The 20,681-nt window shown below is 41.3% G+C and overlaps 1 protein-coding gene across 1 annotated transcript in view; it reads left to right on the top strand.

The window, feature by feature from the left end:
• Positions 1-20,681, top strand: part of LOC311110591 (ryanodine receptor 2-like) — a gene marked incomplete at both ends in the record, with an annotated part of 90,749 nt that overhangs the window by 53,203 nt on the left and 16,865 nt on the right. The window contains 19 exons of the mRNA XM_084153110.1: positions 5,118-5,214; positions 8,393-8,517; positions 8,781-8,832; positions 8,948-8,992; positions 13,269-13,368; positions 13,547-13,626; positions 14,252-14,328; positions 15,666-15,739; positions 15,930-16,010; positions 16,120-16,208; positions 16,350-16,478; positions 16,793-16,897; positions 17,102-17,183; positions 17,283-18,616; positions 18,847-18,914; positions 19,114-19,246; positions 19,340-19,426; positions 19,541-19,768; positions 20,271-20,401. Of these exons, the coding sequence (XP_084009236.1) occupies positions 5,118-5,214; positions 8,393-8,517; positions 8,781-8,832; positions 8,948-8,992; positions 13,269-13,368; positions 13,547-13,626; positions 14,252-14,328; positions 15,666-15,739; positions 15,930-16,010; positions 16,120-16,208; positions 16,350-16,478; positions 16,793-16,897; positions 17,102-17,183; positions 17,283-18,616; positions 18,847-18,914; positions 19,114-19,246; positions 19,340-19,426; positions 19,541-19,768; positions 20,271-20,401 (3,117 nt within the window). The remainder of the gene's footprint in view (positions 1-5,117; positions 5,215-8,392; positions 8,518-8,780; positions 8,833-8,947; positions 8,993-13,268; positions 13,369-13,546; positions 13,627-14,251; positions 14,329-15,665; positions 15,740-15,929; positions 16,011-16,119; positions 16,209-16,349; positions 16,479-16,792; positions 16,898-17,101; positions 17,184-17,282; positions 18,617-18,846; positions 18,915-19,113; positions 19,247-19,339; positions 19,427-19,540; positions 19,769-20,270; positions 20,402-20,681) is intronic.

Genomic DNA, 20,681 nt, shown 5'->3' with positions numbered 1-20,681 from the left:
CATTGTTGCTATCAAAGTCATTCCAAAGAGTAGATTTAACAGAGCAAATTAAATGTGACCATACTTTATCACTCAAATATCATCAATTATGCTTTTTAGGCCTAAATAGCATTTGCAAAGTCATCAACAGCTATTGTTTCAATTCAACCCAGGGTTCAACTAAAAATAGACAATACATACAGTGGGGGAAAAAAGTATTTAGTCAGCCACCAATTGTGCAAGTTCTCCCACTTAAAAATATGAGAGAGGCCTGTAATTTTCATCATAGGTACACGTCAACTATGACAGACAAAATGAGAAAAAAATAATCCAGAAAATCACATTGTAGGATTTTTAATGAATTTATTAGCAAATTATGGTGGAAAATAAGTATTTGGTCAATAACAAAAGTTTCTCAAAACTTTGTTATATACCCTTTGTTGGCAATGACACAGGTCAAACGTTTTCTGTAAGTCTTCACAAGGTTTTCACACACTGTTGCTGGTATTTTGGCCCATTCCTCAATGCAGATCTCCTCTAGAGCAGTGATGTTTTGGGGCTGTCGCTGGGCAACACAGACTTTCAACTCCCTCCAAAGATTTTCTATGGAGTTGAGATCTGGAGACTGGCTAGGCCACTCCAGGACCTTGAAATGCTTCTTACGAAGCCACTCCTTCGTTGCCCGGGCGGTGTGTTTGGGATCATTGTCATGCTGAAAGACCCAGCCACGTTTCACCTTCAATGCCCTTGCTGATGGAAGGAGGTTTTCACTCAAAATCTCACGATGCATGGCCCCATTCATTCTTTCCTTTACACAGATCAGTCGTCCTGGTCCCTTTGCAGAAAAACAGCCCCAAAGCATGATGTTTCCACCCCCATGCTTCACAGTAGGTATGGTGTTCTTTGGATGCAACTCAGCATTCTTTGTCCTCCAAACACGACGAGTTGAGTTTTTACCAAAAAGTTCTATTTTGGTTTCATCTGACCATATGACATTCTCCCAATCCTCTTCTGGATCATCCAAATGCACTCTAGCAAACTTCAGACGGGCCTGGACATGTACTGGCTTAAGCAGGGGGACACGTCTGGCACTGCAGGATTTGAGTCCCTGGCGGCATAGTGTGTTACTGATGGTAGGCTTTGTTACTTTGGTCCCAGCTCTCTGCAGGTCATTCACTAGGTCCCCCGTGTGGTTCTGGGATTTTTGCTCACCGTTCTTGTGATCATTTAGTCCCCACGGGGTGAGATCTTGCGTGGAGCCCCAGATCGAGGGAGATTATCAGTGGTCTTGTATGTCTTCCATTTCCTAATAATTGCTCCCACAGTTGATTTCTTCAAACCAAGCTGCTTACCTATTGCAGATTCAGTCTTCCCAGCCTGGTGCAGGTCTACAATTTTGTTTCTGGTGTCCTTTGACAGCTCTTTGGTCTTGACCATAGTGGAGTTTGGAGTGTGACTGTTTGAGGTTGTGGACAGGTGTATTTTATACTGATAACAAGTTCAAACAGGTGCCATTAATACAGGTAACGAGTGGAGGACAGAGGAGCCTCTTAAAGAAGAAGTTACAGGTCTGTGAGAGCCAGAAATCTTGCTTGTTTGTAGTTGACCAAATACTTATTTTCCACCATAATTTGCAAATAAATTCATAAAAAATCCTACAATGTGATTTTCTGGATTTTTTTTCCTCATTTTGTCTGTCATAGTTGACGTGTACCTATGAGGAAAATTACAGGCCTCTCTCATCTTTTTAAGTGGGAGAACTTGCACAATTGGTGGCTGACTAAATACTTTTTTTCCCCACTGTATAGGCCTAGTGTTTCAAGCTCTGATATTTGATTTCAACGCAATCAAATATCAACATTTGAAGGAGATGTCTTCTGCTTGGATAGTCTGGCTTTAATTCAAGTTTGTCTGCAAATTAATAATTGATATGTTGTATTCACATCTCCATCTCAACCAAAAATCTAAGTTAAAGACTAGGACTAAATCAAATCAAACATCATTTAAAGTGCATTTAAGGTTTGATTTGATTTAGTCCTATTCTTTAACTTAGATTTTTGGTTGCGATGGTGACGTGAATCCAACATACAGTGAGGGAAAAAAGTATTTGATCCCCCACTGACAAAGAAATGATCAGTCTATAATTTTAATGTTAGGTTTATTTGAACAGTGAGAGACAGAATAACAACAAAAAAATCCAGAAACACAAAAGAACTGTCAATCTCCCTCGGCCTGGGGCTCCATGCAAGATCTCACCTCGTGGAGTTGCAATGATCATGAGAATGGTGAGGAATCAGCCCAGAACTACACGGGAGGATCTTGTCAATGATCTCAAGGCAGCTGGGACCATAGTCACCAAGAAAACAATTGGTAACACTCTACGCTGTGAAGGACTGAAATCCTGCAGCGCCCGCAAGGTCCCCCTGCTCAAGAAAGCACATATACAGGGCCGTCTGAAGTTTGCCAATGAACATCTGAATGATTCAGAGGAGAACTGGGTGAAAGTGTTGTGGTCAGATGAGAGCAAAATCGAGGACTTTGGCAACAACACAACTCGCCTTGTTTGGAGGAGGAGGAATGCTGCCTATGACCCCAAGAACACCATCCCCACCGTCAAACATGGAGGTGGAAACATTATACTTTGGGGGTGTTTTTCTGCTAAGGGGACAGGACAACTTCACTGCATCAAAGGGACGATGGACGGGGCCATATACCGTCAAATCTCGGGTGAGAACCTCCTTCCCTCAGCCAGGGCATTGAAAATGGGTCGTGGATGGGTATTCCAGCATGACAATGACCCAAAACACACGGCCAAGGCAACAAAGGAGTGGCTCAAGAAAAAGCACATTAAGGTCCTGGAGTGGCCTAGCCAGTCTCCAGACCTTAATCCCATAGAAAATCTGTGGAGGGAGCTGAAGGTTCGAGTTGACAAACGTCAGGCTCGAAACCTTAATGACTTGGAGAAGATCTGCAAAGAGGAGTGGGACAAAATCCCTCCTTAGATGTGTGCAAACCTGGTGGCCAACTACAAGAAACGTCTGACCTCTGTGATTGCCAACAAGGGTTTTGCCACCAAGTACTAAGTCATGTTTTGCAGAGGGGTCAAATACTTATTTCCCTCATTAAAATGCAAATCAATTCATAACATTTTTGACATGCGTTTTTCTGGATTTTTTTGTTGATATTCTGTCTCTCACTGTTCAAATAAACCTACCATTAAAATTATAGACTGATCATGTCTTTGTCAGTGGGCAAACGTACAAAATCAGCAGGGGATCAAATACTTTTTTCCCTCACTGTATCAATTATTAAAAGTAATATTAAAAAGTTATATTGAATTGTTTGGTTGACAACCCAACCAAATATCAACATTTAAAAGAGATGTACTTCTTGGATAGTTCCATCTGAGCCACTGGCATAATCCCATTCTTTAACTTTTTTGAAATACAATAAATAGCATATTAACTTGTCGACAAGTTAACAAATTATATGTTGGATTCACGTCTCCAACTCAACCAAAAAAGTTAAAGAATGGGATTAAGCCAGTGGCTCAGATGGAACTATCCAAGCAGTAGATACATCTCTGTTAAATGTTGATATTTGGTTGTGTTGTCAACCAAACACAACTCAATATTACTTTTGTAATACAGTAAATATACAAAAGTTAAGTCTATTTTACAAACTAATGTAACATTAAACCTTAAGATGAGTAACATCCATGGCCACATTTTGAGGTTACTGTAACTATAAATCTCTTCTTATGTAATTATATAAAGCATGAATGTTCAAGATAGCATGCATAGGTCGTCACAGGTCTGTGGAGATCTTCACAATTGCTGTAATAATCTGTGCCAAATCTCCAACAGCATTGATCTTTGATGAGGTGTGAATGACGGAGTCAGGCGCAGGAGGTAAAACACTGAAATCAAGAGTTTATTCAGTGTACAATAATGTAGCGCATATTGCGACAGAACGAAACTAGCACAAGGGAAAATCAACCTTGGCTGCATACAAGTAAAGAGTAGCTCAACCGAGCTACTCACTCTCTCAACAAACAATCACTCACAAAGGACAAGGGGGCAGAGGGAACACTTATACACAGACTAATGAGGGAATGAGTACCAAGTGTGTGGGATTGACAAGACAAGACAAGACAAGACAAATGGAGTGATGATAAATGGAGCGGTAGTGGCTAGTAAGCCGGTGACGACAAACGCCGAAACCTGCCCGAGCAAGGAGAAGGGGCAGCCTCGGCTGAATTCGTGACATGATCACTTGCACCATATACTTTGAATGTAATCTCAATTGCAATCCAGGTCATTTTGTTCTGCTATTAGATGAAGCACACTGATAACACATTGATCTGTTGTAGAAATATACAAAATATCTGACATTGTGCAGTGATAGACATTTGGGTGACAACTAAACCAAATATCAGACATTGTTTTTCCATTAGAATGTAGTTGTGCTTTTAGATGGTTGAAAGCATAGTGATAACATTTACATTTTAGTCATTTAGCAGACACTCTTATCCAGAGTGACTTACAGTTAGTGAGTGCATACATTTTTTTACTTTTTTCATACACATTGGAAATTCAACAAACTTTTGGCTGTCTTCTTGAGTGGGTGAATATAGGTTGTAATCTCATTGATCAACGTCTCAACCAAATATTACCCAATTATCCACGTTGAAATGATGTGGTGTGCCCAGTGGGGAGTCCATATACAGTATCATAGCCCTGTCAGGCAGGTTATATGAACACAGCAACATTAGCATAGGATTTGTACAGTGATATAACTACAATATGTACATATAAACTAGCAGCCCAAAGGCAATTCTCCAAAATCTGTCCAATGTAAAGGGTGACTGAGTTAGATTAAATAAGAAGCCTGGAGTTTATGAGCCTAATCATAACTCATTCCTATACGCTATTCCCTCCTGTGTCTCGATTCTCTCTCTCTCTCTCTCTCTCTCTCTCTCTCTCTCTCTCTCTCTCTCTCTCTCTCTCTCTCTCTCTCTCTCTCTCTCTCTCTCTCTCTACCTCTCTCTCTACCTCTCTCTCTACCTCTCTACCTCTCTCTCTCTACCTCTCTACCTCTCTACCTCTCTCCCCCTCTCTCCCTTACCTCCTCTATAGGCACCGGGCCGTCAACCTCTTTCTACAGGGCTATGACAAGTCCTGGATATCTACTGAGGATCACTCCTTTGAGGAAAAGTTGGTCGACGATTTGGCTGTAAGTGTCAGTGTGAGCATTCTCAACAGGCAACAGTATGAAAGTTTAATTCAACTCATTACTTCACCTTTGTCTGACTCTTTCACACAGTCATATTATAGCTATCTATTCATTAATATTATCAGTTTTCTGGTGTATCATTACTACTTAATTCATTGTTTGATTGGACACATTTGCCATTGTGTTTTAGCTAGTGATTGTTTGTGAGGGCTTTATTATTTGGGTTGTCACACTTACGGAAAAAACACATGAATTTCACGTGATCACATGTGAAGTGTTCCAAAAACACATGTTTTCACGTGATCACATTTTATCTTATGTGACGTTAATGTGATATGTGACAACATTTAAAGGAACATGTTATAACATGAAACTACCTATGTGAAAACATGATCACATGTGAAGTGTTCCAAAAACACGTTTCCACATGATTTCACATGTGATTTTCCACATGTGAAATCATGTGGTTTTTCTGCAAGGGCACTCTGGGTTCAATTATATATTTGTTTCTCTCCATGGAAGTATGATTGGGGGGAAATAACATGGCAAAGCTCAATTCCCAGACACTTACGGCACTCAGTGGGCTTAACAACTACATTGAGTGCTATCAAAGGCTGTTAATAATAATAATATGCCATTTAGCAGACACTTTTATCCAAAGCGACTTACAGTCATGTGTGCATACATTTTTACGTATGGGTGGTCCCGGGGATCGAACCCACTACCCTGGCGTTACAAGTGCCATGCTCTACCAATTAAGCTACAGAGGACCACGATCAGTTAACCCTATCAGTCCCATTACCCCAGCAAAAATGGGCTTTTCATTTATCTGGCTTTCATTTATCTGCATGTCCAGCCCTTATATTTAGCCTCACAATAAAGTGTTTTACCATTTTCTTTTCAGGACAACCAGGGCTACACGTAGAACACAAAACAATTTGACATAAACAGTTACATTCATGAGTTTTAAGGTCCACCAAAGCAAAAAGCTGATCAAAATAAATGTATATTCATGCTGTAAGTACAGAAATTGTTTATTCAGTGGGAAATTTATATCCAACTAGTCAGTGATAACTGTGTGGAGTTTGGAGTTTATGACAGCAAATACAGTGCCTTCAGAAAGTATTCATGCCCCTTGACTTATGCCACATTTTGTTGTGTTACAGCCTGAATTCAAATTGGATTAAATAAATAAAACATTCCCACCCATCTACACACAATACCCCATCTTGAAAAAATGAAAACATGTTTTTAGAAATGTTTGCAAATGTATTGAAAATGAAATACAGAAGTATTTAATTTACATAAGTATTCACACCCCTGAGTAAATACATGTTAGAATCACCTTTCGCAGCGATTACAGCTGTGAGTGGGTAAGTCTCTAAGAGCTTTGCACACCTGGATTGTACAATGTTTGCACATAATTCTTAAAAAAAATATTTAAGCTCTGTCAATTTGGTTGTTGCTCATTGCTAGACAGCCATTTTCAAGTCTTGCCATAGATTTTCAAGCCGATTTAGGTCAAAATTGTAACTAGGCCACTCAGGAACATTCAATGTCATCTTGGTAAGCAACTCCACTGTATACAGTATTTGACCTTGTGTGTTAGGTTTTTGTCCTGCTGAAAGGTGAATTTGTATCCCAGTGTCTGTTGGAAAGCAGACTGAACCAGGTTATCCACTAGGATTTTGCCTTTGCTTAGCCCTATTCCATTTATTTTTATCCCAAAAAACTCCCTAGTCCTTGCCGATGACAAGCATACCCATAACATGATGCACCATGCTTGAGAATATGAAGAGTGGTACTCAGTGATGTGTTGTGGTGGATTTGCTCCCAACATAACGCTTTGTATTCAGGACATAAAGTTAATTTCTTTGCCACATTTTTTGCAGTTTTACTTTAGTGCCTTATTGCAAACATGATTCATGTTTTGGAAGATTTGTATTCTGTACAGGCTTCCTTCTTTTCACTCTGTTATTTAGGTTAGTATTGTGGAATAACTACAATGTTGTTGATCCATCCTCAGTTTTCTCCTATCACAGCCATTAATCTCTGTAACTGTTTTAAAGTCACCATTGGCCTCATGGTGAAATCTCGGAGCGGTTTCCTTCAACTGAGTTAGGAAGGACGCCTGTATCTTTGTACTGACTGGGTGTATTGACACTCCGTCCAAAGTGTAATGAATAACTTCACCATGCTCAAAGGGATATTCAATGTCTGCATTTTTATTTTTTACCCATCTACCAATAGGTGCCCTTCTTTGCGAGCCATTGTAAAACCTCCCTAGTCTTTGTGGTTGAATCTGTGTTTGAAATTCACTGCTCGACTGAGGGATCTTACAGATAATTGTATGTGTGGGGTACAGAGATGAGGTAGTCATTCAAATGTTATTATTGCACACAGAGTGAGTCCAATAAGTGAAACTTATTATGTGACATGTTAAGCACATTTGTACTCCTGAACTTATTTAGGCTTGCCATAACAAAGGGATTGAATACTTCTTGACTCAAGACATTCATTTTTAATTAATTTGTAAACATTTCTTAAAACATAATATCACTTTGACATTATGGGTTATTGTGTGTAGTTGGCCAGTGACACTAAATCTCAATTTAATACATTTTAAATGCAGGCTGTAGTACAACAAAATGTGGAAATAGTCAAGGTGTGAATACTTTCTGAAGGCACTGTATGTCAGCTTATTACAGTATTATAGACACTATGTCCTTGGATTTCCTTTTATCTTCTATGTAGAAGAACCCCTTACCTTCTAACGACTCTTGTGTAGCTTGTGAGAGCAAAACATACAGTACATGTGCATGTTCGTGAGAGTCTCAGCTTTTCATAGATACAGTAGCTTTTAATTGTTTGTAGCTCAAACCATTTGGACTCCACAGATGTTTTAATAAAAAAATAAGACCAGGCCCCTTCGGGATCCGCCCTTGTCTCACAAACACCGCTCTAGCTCCCGTCAATCACACGGTCTAATGGTTGGTACCAGCGTATACAGAATCTGGTACAACCCAGAAGTCTATAGCTCAAACACAATATGTATAAAAGGGGTTAGAAGTCCTAAATCAAGCGTTACGGGTAAGGCATGGGTGCCTATAGATAGATGGTCAGTGTGACACACATGTACAGAGTGGGTGTTGAGTTTAGTGGTGTGTTTACGTTGCAGAGAGCTGGAGAGCAGGAGCGGTCTGAGAGAGAGGAGGAAGGGGAGGGAGAGGAATGTGACAAACAGATTGATCCGCTCCTGCAGCTCATCACACTGTTCAGTCGGAGTGCTCTGACCGAGAGGAGGTGTGTGTGTGTGTGTGTGTTAAGGACAATCGGAGATAAAACATCTGAATATTAAACTTTCAAGTTTTATTGAATTAGAAAAGTGTGCCTTATCCATTTTGTTTATACGGAGCAATATAGTTTAGTCTTATCAGCCATGTAATGAGTCATTATCTTTTCCTATACTCAGCTGCAAAGGAAAGTTAATTGAAATGTTTATTCACATTTAAACGCAATTAGCCTTGCCTGCTCTGACATTTCTCTCCCACTTCCCATGTCCACAGTAAGCTTGGCAATGACGGTCTTTACATGTCCTATGCTGCCATAATGGCAAAGGTAAGACAGAGGATACATATTATATAGTGTATTTCTATAGTTGTGAATGTTCTTATTCATCACTGTTCATCTGAGATTCTCCAATCCATCTTTCTGCCCAATCAAATCTCCCCAGAGTTGCTGTGGTGAAGAGGATGAGGAGGAGGTGAAAAGTTTTGAAGTAAGTGACTAATTTCCCTGTTATGTAGTATGTTTTTCTATCTTTCATTTTACCATGATCCGCTTCATCATGAGATTGTATTGATTTATTGGTTTATTAATTAGTTAATAATCAGTTAATTGAGTGGACTGTTGCTTTGTTTGCAATTGGGTTATTCAGTTCAATATCAGTGGCGGCTGGTGAAAAATATTCTCGGTGGGGCTGTGCCATACTTTTTTTTTCCTGTAACCATCGCGATATATTTTAACACAAACTGCAGGACAGCAGTGCTCAGTGAAACATTCAGTAATTATTTAATGCCAATATTAAAAAGTTGAGGCATTCTTACACAAAAACATATTGCACAAACCCAAGCCTTTCATTTGCATTTAAAGTGAACTTTTCACCATTGGTAGTAAACAGGCAACGCAACAGGCATGCTGTCAGAACAGAGTGGAAAGTGGACAATAACATGAAATTATTATAAAGTTTATAGGAAATCTTACACTGTATAAAAGGATGTATAATATAGAAATGGATATCAAGTGGATGAACTCAAACCTTTGACTGGAAGAATAGCATACAGTATTTTATGATCATACTAAATGTGACTAATTGTTAATGTGCTCCAGAACTGCAACAATTAATTGATACAAAACAACATATATAGAGTAATATTAGCAAAGACACTATTAAGACTTTCTAGAGTACCATATATAACTGGATTTTTTATGCTAAGGTCAACTATATACAAAGAAACATGCGGCCAGAGCTGCTCTGTGTGTGTGTGTCTGTCATCTTATTTGTACAGGAATTTTGCCCGTCTGTCCTTCTGAGTGGCAAACCTCTCAATGATCCTTTGATTAAAGTCAGGAATGTCCCTGACAAGTTTCTTCTCCATGGAGAGCATGGCCAGAGCGTTCAGGCGATCCTGTGTCATGCTGTTTCTCAGGAAGGTCTTGATCCTTTTCAGTGTAGAGAAGCACCTTTCTGACTCAGCAGTTGTCATGGGTGTGGTGATGAGGATCTTGAGGAGGCTGGCAGTCTCTGTGAAAGTGCTCTGAAGGTTGTTCTCCATGAAGAACTGGTACAGGGGCACTGCACCACTACAAGCCTTGAACTCACTGTTCTCATAGATGAGGGACAGTTCGGTTTTGAGCTTGGCCTTGTTCAACATGGGGTACGCCTCCACGGTTGTTTCAAGCGCTGTATCGGGGAACTTCACACTGTGTTGTGGGAACAACTCTCCGTGCAATAGTGTTGCGCTGATGAGGTGCTGGGTGAAGGAGAACCTCTCTTTGGCATGACTCAGGATGGTATCACATACCTGTAAAAGATACATCATCAGCTTTAATTTGCAATTAAGCTATTTTGATGCAAGTGATCCTGACTGACACATGCCTATGTCCAACTCAAGTATATGATTACCAAGGTGCTGATTGTTCAGGGTTTTGGCTACATACTACCAGGCCTGAAAAAAGTTCTAGGGGGAAACACTGACAATTACATCACAACTTACCTCTATAGCCAACCTCTGTTGTTCTCCTGGTCCCAGCATCCTCCGTCGCTTGATGGGCTGTTGCTGCTCGTCAGATGCGCTGTCCCCACACAAAGAGGGAATTGAGGCCCTGGGTCCAAAAAATAAAGTTTAATTTGATAACTTGCAATCAGACTTCTTAACTCACTGTAATTCCCCCTCAACACACAACCAGTGACTTTATATATATATATATATATATATATATATATATATATATATATATATATATATATATATATATATATATATATATATATATATATATATAGACAGACAGACAGACAGACAGACAGATAGTGTGTATATACACACAAACTATGTCTAGTAACTGCTTTTAACCTGTGATGTACATAATTAACTGATGTTATTACGTTTTAAAGCCTTTTTCTATTACATTTGTGAGAGGGATGCAACATCATTTTGTTCTGCTGTGCACTTAGCAATAAAGTTAATCTTCAATAACAACTAGGCCTCTTCTAGAAATTGACCTGGTGGACACCTGAATAATTATTACAAACTGTGTAGTACTTTCCTGCATTATTATCAACGTCTGATTGTGTCTTCTCTTTCCTTTTAAAATACTAAAACAAATATAATTGTGACGGCTCTATGATAATCACTCACTTTGATGACCAGACACATTTAGGCTTTTAAACTGTTGTAAGTGAACTATTCATCTTTCTAACAACATCTTTATCAGCCAATAGTAAATATAGTTATTTACCTGATTGTTAGCATGCTGTCTGTGAACCTCTGGACAAGTGCTTTAATGAAGACAGGGTCGATGTTCCTCTTCTGCAGCTGGCTGAAAAGCATGTCCACATTTGGCATGATCTTGTGGAACAGTGCCAGGAAAAAACAGAAAGCCTCGTCTTCGAGCATCCTCACAAAGCCCCCCGCCTCTCTGACAGTCGGGGCATCAAAGTTCCCAGAGTCTCTGATGGTCTGGAAACACGTTAGGAGGTCATCCCTGTACTCGTACACAGTGTTTACAGCGCGACTGTGGAAGTTCCACCGTGTTGTAGAGGCTCTGGGGAGTCTATGCGCAACCACTTCGTCAAGCACGGTGGTTCGCTTGGGAGACCTGGAGAAGAAAGCAGAAAATCCTGCAAGGTCGGAAAAGAAAGTGCCGATACTGGGGATGCGTGAAGTAGCCTGCTGCATGATGAGGTTCAGCTGATGTGCATAGCAGTGGACGTAGTGCGCATTTTCGTACACATCCACTATTTTACGCTGCACTCCGCCGGTGGCTCCCCTCATCACACTTGCTCCGTCGTAAGCCTGGGCAATAAGTTTGGCCTTTTGTCCATGTGAGAGTATGGTGCTGAGCCTCTCCAGCAGCGCTGTAGCGATGGTGTCGGCGGTTGCGTTCTCGATCAAAATGAACTCGAAAAAACGCTCTTGGACGTTACTTTTAGCATCGATGTAGCGTATCACAAGCACCAACTGGCAGTGGGTGGAAACGTCAGTCGTCTCGTCAGCTTGAATGGCGATAAAATCAGCACTCTTTACTTCCTCCAGGATGTAATCCTTAAGCACTGACAGCATACAGTCCAACAGCTCGTTCTGTATCGTCTTTGACGTGCCCTTAAAAACGGTAGCTGTCTTCAGGTGCTCCTCCAGCACACTGTCAAGGGAGGCAACAAAATCCACTAAGCCCCGGAAAATGCCGGGGTTGTCCGAGGAGTCAGTCTCCTCGTGCCCACGCAAGGCCAACTCAAAAGCCCCACAGAACTTCACACAATCGATAATTTTGGATAGAATGTGCCTGTTTTTATCCACCTCCTCATTGTGTTTCCTCACCGCAATCCTGTGGCCGTCATCCAGCTGCGTAGCAATGTTCACCCTTCCTAATACAGCTAGCTTTACAGAGTTGTCCATGTGTGCCCTGGTGTGCCCATGTTTCTTTACCTTCTCTGACAGGTGCTTCATATCCCTCACTCCGGTACCTGTCCATGCTGAATCTGACCCCGTCGTTTTAAAAAGCAAGCACGGAAAGCAAAATAAAGCATTAGCATCAGTGCACCCAGCTAGCCAAGCCTTCCTGGTGTACCAGCTACGGGAGAAGCCGCGCATATACTGCTTCCCTTTCTCGCTAGCCTGCTGTCTGATTGAGAGGTCAGGTTGATCTGGGCCCAGCTCTTTCACCCGAACTTTCTCTGACAAAGTTCTCCTCTCAAACGGATCTTGGAGGAGAGATTTCACCGAGTTAGGGTTGGGTCTTGGAGGAGTAACGTTTGCGCTCGCCATTGTCGTCTAGTAAAAATGGCGCCACTGGAGCCCGGTCCTTATTTTATCAGGGGCGAGCTTGGGGCGATAAAATAATCGCCCTCCTTGGATTCGATTTAAGATCGCTGATTGGCTACATTTTATGTCATACATTCATATCTTAAATTAGCAATTGGCTTAACTGCTACGTAGACCCGCCTCCTCGGGGCACTTTCTGTATCGCCCAGAGCTGACGAGGCGTTTGACAGGCAGAGGAAAGGTTGCGAATATGATTTTCTATCATATCTTACACATATTACTGTGTGCATTCCATATTTCAAACACACAAATATTGACATACTGATGTTTTTATTATTATTATTATTATTTTTATTTATTTTTTATTTTATTTTTTTAAATAATTTTATTTAAGGGGGCGGCGCCCTAGCGCCCTCTATCGGCCAGCCGCCACTGTTCAATATTAATTAACTGACTGACACATCGAATGATTGATTGACTATGTGGTTGGATGGATCTATGGATGATCAGGAGAAGGAGATGGAGAAACAGAAGCTGTTGTATCAGCAGGCCAGGCTGCATGACCGTGGAGCTGCTCAGATGGTCCTCCAGACTATCAGTGCCAGTAAAGGTAACCAGAGTACCAACTGTTTTTGAATATGGCTTTTTAGATATCACTATTTAAAGCATTCAAAGTTACCTATAATCCAAAATACAGTAATGTTTAGAGATTGTAAGTAAATTGAAAAATGTATGTTGATTGTTGCAATTTCTGACATTCAGTTAATGTAATTTCGAATTTCACAAAGGTGACATGGGGTCCATGGTGGCCTCCACTCTGAAGCTTGGTATTTCTATTCTGAATGGAGGAAATACCACTGTTCAACAGGTACGGGCAGTCTTTGATAACGTAATTAGTTATCGATTTTAGCTACAGATGAGGACATTTGGTTCTGAATGCTGGTTCAGGTAAACACAGTTAAGGCTAAGGATAAACTGTATTTGTTACTTTTCTACACTTTCTCCAAACATTTGTTTCACTCTATTCAGTAGGATCTTAATTTGAGCCAGTTTGCGACAGCAGGAAAATAATCCTGCAGCAATAGGAAATGTGAATTATTATGTGGATTATAATTAATGGACATTTTTGTAGGGGTTGATACATTTTTCGTAAGGTAAAATCAAGTCTGAAATTTCTAAGTGGAAATTACAAACTTCAGAAACCTCAAATACACTACAAGTTTTACATTTCCTGCATTGCAGGACAGTTCTTCTGCAACAGGGTGATCAAATTAAGATCCTACATCTGTACTCCAATTTATATTACATTTACATTTTAGTCATTTAGCAGACGCTCTTACAGTGAGTGCATACATTTTTCATATGACTGTTACATACATGGTACAACATCATGATAATATTCACAACAAGAGGAATATCCTTTTCTCTCTGTCATGCAATATTATCTCCTCATCCTGTATTCAGCAAATTCTTTGTGATATTTTGTTTGACAGAAAATGTTGGATTACCTGAAAGAGAAGAGGGACGTGGGTTTCTTCCAGAGTGTGGCAAGACTCATGCAGTCTTGTAGGTGGGTACATACAGGTCCGGCTCCAGGCATAAGCGACATAAGCAGTTGCTTAGGGCCCCAGGCCGCTATTGAGCCCCCAACCCCCCCAAATTACACTACAGCCTTATTCTAAAATTGATTAAATAGTTTTTTTCCCCTTATCAATCTACACACAATACCCCATAATGACAAAGCAAAACCAGGTTTATAGAAATTATTGCAAATTTAAAAAAAATAAAAAAGTATACAGACCCGTTACTCTCAGTACTTTGTTGAAGCACCTTTGGCAGTGATTTCAGCCTTGAATCTTCTTGTGTATGATGCTACACGCTTGGCACACCTGTATTTGGGGAGTTTCTCCCATTCTTCTCTGCAGATCCTCTCAGGCTCTGTCAGGTTGGATGGGGAGCATCACTGCACAGCTACAGTGCATTGGGAAAGTATTCAGACTCCTTTTTCCACATTTTGTTACGTTACAGTCTTATTCAAAAATTATTTTGGGACCTTATATAGACATGTGTGTGCCTTTCCAAATCATGTCCAACCAATTGAATTTACCACAGGTGGACTCCAATCAAGTTGTAGAAACATCTCAAGGATGATCAATGGAAACAGGATGCACCTGAGCTCAATTTCGAAAATCTCATAGCAAAGGGTCTGAATACTTATGTAAATAAGGTATTTCTGTTTTTATTTTTAATACATTTACGAACATTTCTAAAAACCTTTTTTAGTTTTGTCGTTATGGGGTATTGTGTGTAGATTGATGAGGAAAACATTTAATTTAATCCATTTTAGAATAAGGCTGTAATGTAACAAAATGTGGAAAACGGGAAGGGGTCTGAATACTTTCCGAATGCACTGTATATCAGCAGTTTTTCTCTTGTTATGTCAGCCACTGACAATTTTTTTAATTTGATTTGTTGTTAGTCTAGCCAGCTATCTAAACTTGTAGTAATCATGGCAGAATACTGACTGGGCACGCAGGGCACATGCCCAGGGGCCCTGACCTCCAGGTGGCCCCCATTGATTTTGTTAGTCATTCTCATTCAGATATCATATTAACATGGCATAAGTCATTGCAAAATGTGTAGAATTGCAGGAAATGAACTTTAAACATACATTTTTCTCTCCGCTGTCAAGAGGGTGGTCACTAAAATGTTTTGTCGCGAGATGTGGGGCCCCCCCAACCAAATCTCGCTTAAGGCCCCCAAAAGGCTAGGGCTGGCCCTGGGTACATAGCAACATAATCCTCAATGGCATCTGTCACAGAGGCTATACTTGGTGAATATGACAGGACTGACATGTAGGGACTGCTCTCATCCTCTGTACGTCTTTTGTTGTCTTTTCTGACTCAGTGTGCTGGATTTGAATGCGTTTGAGAGGCAGAACAAAGCCGAAGGATTAGGAATGATTATCGAGGAGAGCTCAGGTACAACATTCATTATGGAAATTTTAAATCCACTGACCGCTAAGATCTGACCGCTGAAGTGAGTTAAGATTGAATGTAAAGAACCTTGGCTCTGATACCGTACTCATGATCTTTCATTCAGTACATATCTATATTCCCTCTCTCTCTCTCTCTCACTCTCTCTCCCCCTCTCTCTCTCTCTCTCTCTCAGGGGAGAAAGTGATGCCTGACGAGAAGTTGACCTGTGATCTTTTTCGCTTCCTACAGCTCCTCTGTGAAGGACACAACTCAGGTGCTCACCCTTAACCGTTTTAACCACAGTGCACTTCTCTCTGTGTGTAATGGCAGAGGCGTGTTATTGGGCTATTGAAAACTGATTACCCTTGCAAAATGTCCCATAGATTTTCAGAATTATTTGAGAACCCAAACAGGAAACAACACAACTGTGAACATAATTATATCCACTGTGGACTACCTTCTCAGAGTGCAGGTAAACAATTTGATCTACGAGACGTTGTTATCTGTATGATACATTTTATGGCCTGTAATATGATTCAAAATAATTTACAAGCCTTTTCAATATTTTGGTACTATCCTGATTCTAATCTCCTTCCTACTGATATGTCTCCAGGAGTCGATAAGTGATTTCTACTGGTATTACTCTGGGAAGGATGTGATTGACGAACACGGCCAGCGTAACTTCTCCAAGGCCATCAATGTGGCCAAACAGGTCTTCAACTCTCTCACAGAGTACATCCAGGTTGGTTGAGCCCTAGGTGCTGATTTATCCCACTGGGCACACACTGGTTGAATCAACATTGTTTCAACGTCATTTCAATGAAATTACGTTAAACCAACGTGGAATAGACGTTGAATTGACGTCTATGCCCAGTGGGATTGATGTCAGTTTCTCCACTGAGAGGTTGACCCATTTCGAATGGTGTTTCATGTATTTAACTGTTGTGAATGTTGTTATGTGTGTTCTTACAGTATGTGTGTTTGTCTCAGTTCTGGCTATTGATAGTTTACCCAGCTAGGAAGCTAACAGGTTCCTTTCATTACTATCCTCTCCAGGGGCCATGTACTGGTAACCAGCAGAGTCTGGCCCACAGTCGCCTATGGGATGCAGTGGTGGGCTTTCTCCATGTCTTTGCTCACATGCAGATGAAGCTGTCTCAGGTCAGTATATTGTAGAAGTCATGGGATGGAGGACCAGGGTCAATATGAACCATGAATATTCCAGTCTTGTAAAGAATGCCATGTGTAGCTAGAGTAGAGCTGAACACGCTTCCCTTTTTCCCATTGGGCCATTTTTTTGTTTTGGTTTTACACTCAATCAAACTAGTTGTTACATGGTTTGTTTTGGTGTTTTGTTATTTATAGGATTCCAGCCAAATTGAACTTCTGAAAGAATTGATGGATTTGCAAAAGGAAATGGTTGTTATGTTGCTGTCCATGTTAGAAGGTAAGATTCATACTGGTTGAGTAGTTTACATGGTGAATATATTTGTGAATTGCAATAGACAAAGCTAAACTTGTGAACTCATCTCATTTTCTTCTCTAGGTAATGTGGTAAATGGAACAATTGGCAAGCAGATGGTGGACATGTTGGTGGAATCATCTAGCAATGTCGAGATGATCCTAAAGTTCTTCGACATGTTCCTCAAACTCAAAGACCTGACCTCCTCTGACGCATTCAAAGAGTATGATCCCGACGGCAAAGGTCGCATCTCCAAGAAGGACTTCCAGAAGGCCATGGAGGCCTACAAGCGCTACTCTCAATCCGAGACCCAGTTTCTACTCTCCTGCACGGAGACGGATGAAAGCGAGCTCCTGGATTACGAGGCCTTCGTGGATCGCTTCCACGAGCCAGCCAAAGACATTGGCTTCAACATTGCTGTTCTCCTAACCAACCTGTCGGAGCACATGCCTCACGATTCACGTCTTGGTACCTTTCTGCAGCTGGCAGAGTGTGTTCTGAGCTACTTCCAGCCCTACCTGGGCCGTATTGAGATCCTTGGCAGTGGCAAGCGCATCGAGAGGGTCTACTTTGAGATCAGCGAGTCCAGCCGCACGCAGTGGGAGAAGCCTCAGGTCAAAGAGTCCAAGAGACAGTTCATCTTCGACGTGGTCAATGAGGGCGATGGGAAAGAGAAGATGGAGATGTTTGTCAACTTCTGCGAGGACACCATCTTTGAGATGCAGCTGGCTGCCCAGATATCAGGGACAGACACTGGGGAGAGGTCAGCAGGCAAGGAGACAGAAGAGGAGGAAGAAAAAGACAGGGGGAAGAATGATGAGGAGGAGGGGGAAAGATCCAAAATGGGACTTTTCTCCATGTCCACAATATGGCTCATCGTCTTCGCTCTACCGTATGGCTTGATGATGCTGATGTCAATGCTCTCTGTGAAGAACCTGAAGAAGCAGATTAAGAAGACAACTCTGAGGGATTTAGTCATGATATTTGGTTCCTTCTTACGGGCCATGATCATGGGTCTGGTCCACTTTGTCTGTTCTGTAGTTCGCTTCTTCTTATATGTACTGTACGTAGTTTTTGTAAGTGGAGGACTCATAGAGGGGGCCAAGAAGATGAGGGTGTTCGACCTTTTTGGTGGCATCCTTGACCCCACACTCGATGAGGTCACAGGGGGGTCAGGGGGTTATAGGGAGAGGAGATACAGCACAAGGTCCTCCTCCCGGGAGGAGCTAAGGCGGCTGAGCCAGTCAACAGTTTCCTCCAGGGACACCAATGTCCTGTCAGACATTTTCGGTCTGCGAGTGAGGAGAGAAGGAGGTCAGTACAGACTAATAACTCATGACTTAACAGCCAGTCTGACTGACCTGTTCAATGCAGCCACTGGCCAACAATCCCCTGCTGAGCCCAATGGGAAACACCAGGTATTATTGCAGTGTTTTTGTGACGGTTGTCCCAGCGTGACCTAGATATGGCATGTTTGGTTTGTTGGTGCCGTAGAACCATACTGTATTCATTACATTACATTTTTCCCTTCAACGTTTTGCTCAGTTTAGGTCGAAACCTGTTGACAGTTTGTTTAAACACTATTGTGATAGAGGTTAGTAATGTACTCTTGGGTCATGTTTAATGCATATCCTGTTAATGGCTTCAGGTTGAAGGTACCAGAGAAGGAGATAGTGAAGAAGGAGAAGAGAAAGTGTCTGAGTTGGAGAAAGCAGAGTGAGTATTTTTCAATTTCATCCTTACCCTTAAAGGCCTGATTACATTCTGACTGTAATCCTGAACAACTTCAGGCAAAGTGAAACTAAGAAAATGACTGAATATTTTGTTGTGTTAGCGTAATCTCACACGATGGAAACAATTGAATATGAAACCGTTTAGGTTGACTTTGAGCTGAAGTTTTAAAGTGACTTTGCAGAAGAGAAGATTCTGAGAAGAAGGATGTGAAGGCTAAATGGAGAGTTAGGAGATGCTCCAGCAAACCTGAGGAGCCAGAGCCTCAGGAATCAGCCTTCTGGGAAATGATAACCACTCACCAGAAGAAACTGTTGGTTAGAAACTATCTATCACACACACAAACAGACATATACACACACACAAGTATTTTCTCGCTCCTCTGAATTTGACCATATCTAATTTCTCAGAATTACTTTGCGAGGAATTTCTACAACATGCGGATGCTGGCTTTGTTTGTTGCTTTCGCTATCAACTTCATTCTCCTTTTCTACAAGGTGAGTTACTGTGTGACTGCCAGTGCAAATATTTAAATGGGAATGTCCTGCTGGTCTGTGAAATTGATTGACAGTCTCACTGTCCTTAACTGTCTCATTGTTACTGTGTCCCAGGTGTCATCATCCTCTTCTGTAAGTGATGAAGAGGAGAAGGTGGCAGTGCTCTACGACAGCTCAGGGGACCTGGATGAAGAAGACCCCTTGGTCGATGACAACACCTCAGACAGTATGCAGTTTGTCCTGGAGGAGAGCACTGGTTACATGGAGCCCTCTCTCTGTTTCCTGTCCATTGCTCACACCCTCATCTCTTTCTGCTGTATCATTGGCTACTACTGCTTGAAGGTACGGCAGCTCACAGGGAACAAACAGACAGGAGTCAGTCCACTGTGACAGTGCATACCAATGAGTGTTGCGTGAATCTACAGTACATCACGTTCTGTCTTTAGTTTATACTAGCTAGTAATTAGATCCATTGAGGGCTACACATATTTGGTTTTCCAGCACCAACTACACTCTTAGAAAAAAGGGTTCCAAAAGGGTTCTTTGGCTGTCCCCGTAGGAGAACACTTTTTGGTTCCAGGTAGAACCCTCTGTAGAAAAGGTTCTACAAGGAACCCAAAAGGGTTCTACCTGGAACCAAAAGGGTTTTACCTGCAACCAAAAATGGTTATTCAAAGGGTTATCCTATGGGGTTAGCCGAAGAACCCTTTAAGGTTCTAGATAGCACCTTTTTTTCTGAGTGTAGGCAGCAAATGTAGTACATTTGAAATGTGAACTTTGTAAATAATAGTGTTTTTTCTACTTACTGTATCACTCTGTTGTTTGTGATTGGCTGCTACTGTAGGTCCCGCTGGTTATCTTTAAGCGGGAGAAGGACGTGGCGAGGAAGATGGAGTTTGACGGCCTCTATGTCACTGAGCAGCCACCTGACGAGGACATCAAAGGCCAATGGGACAGGCTGGTCATCACCACACAGTCAGTCCCCTCTTAGGGCCTTTATAGCTGCTTAATAAACCCTGTTTATCACCTACTTTGGTTGAACTACAACACTCTACAGTCCTACACTCATCTAATCTACAGTTCCGTGTAGTTCAGTGAGGATCAGGCTGAATTATGGAATGACATACAGAACCAGTCTATCACTGTGCATGCTCGGATCTCTCTCTTAGACTCTCATAGACCATTACAACTTTTATTGTGGAACTCTTTCTGAATTAAGTCGTGTTTTATGATGCTCAATTATGTTTTCTGTTTC

The sequence above is a fragment of the Coregonus lavaretus genome, assembly GCF_964263955.1.
Source record: "Coregonus lavaretus genome assembly, chromosome: 36".
In the NCBI taxonomy this organism is placed as follows: domain Eukaryota; kingdom Metazoa; phylum Chordata; class Actinopteri; order Salmoniformes; family Salmonidae; genus Coregonus; species Coregonus lavaretus.
Note: the sequence above shows the minus strand (reverse complement) of the source record. Positions and strands in the feature narration are given on the sequence as shown.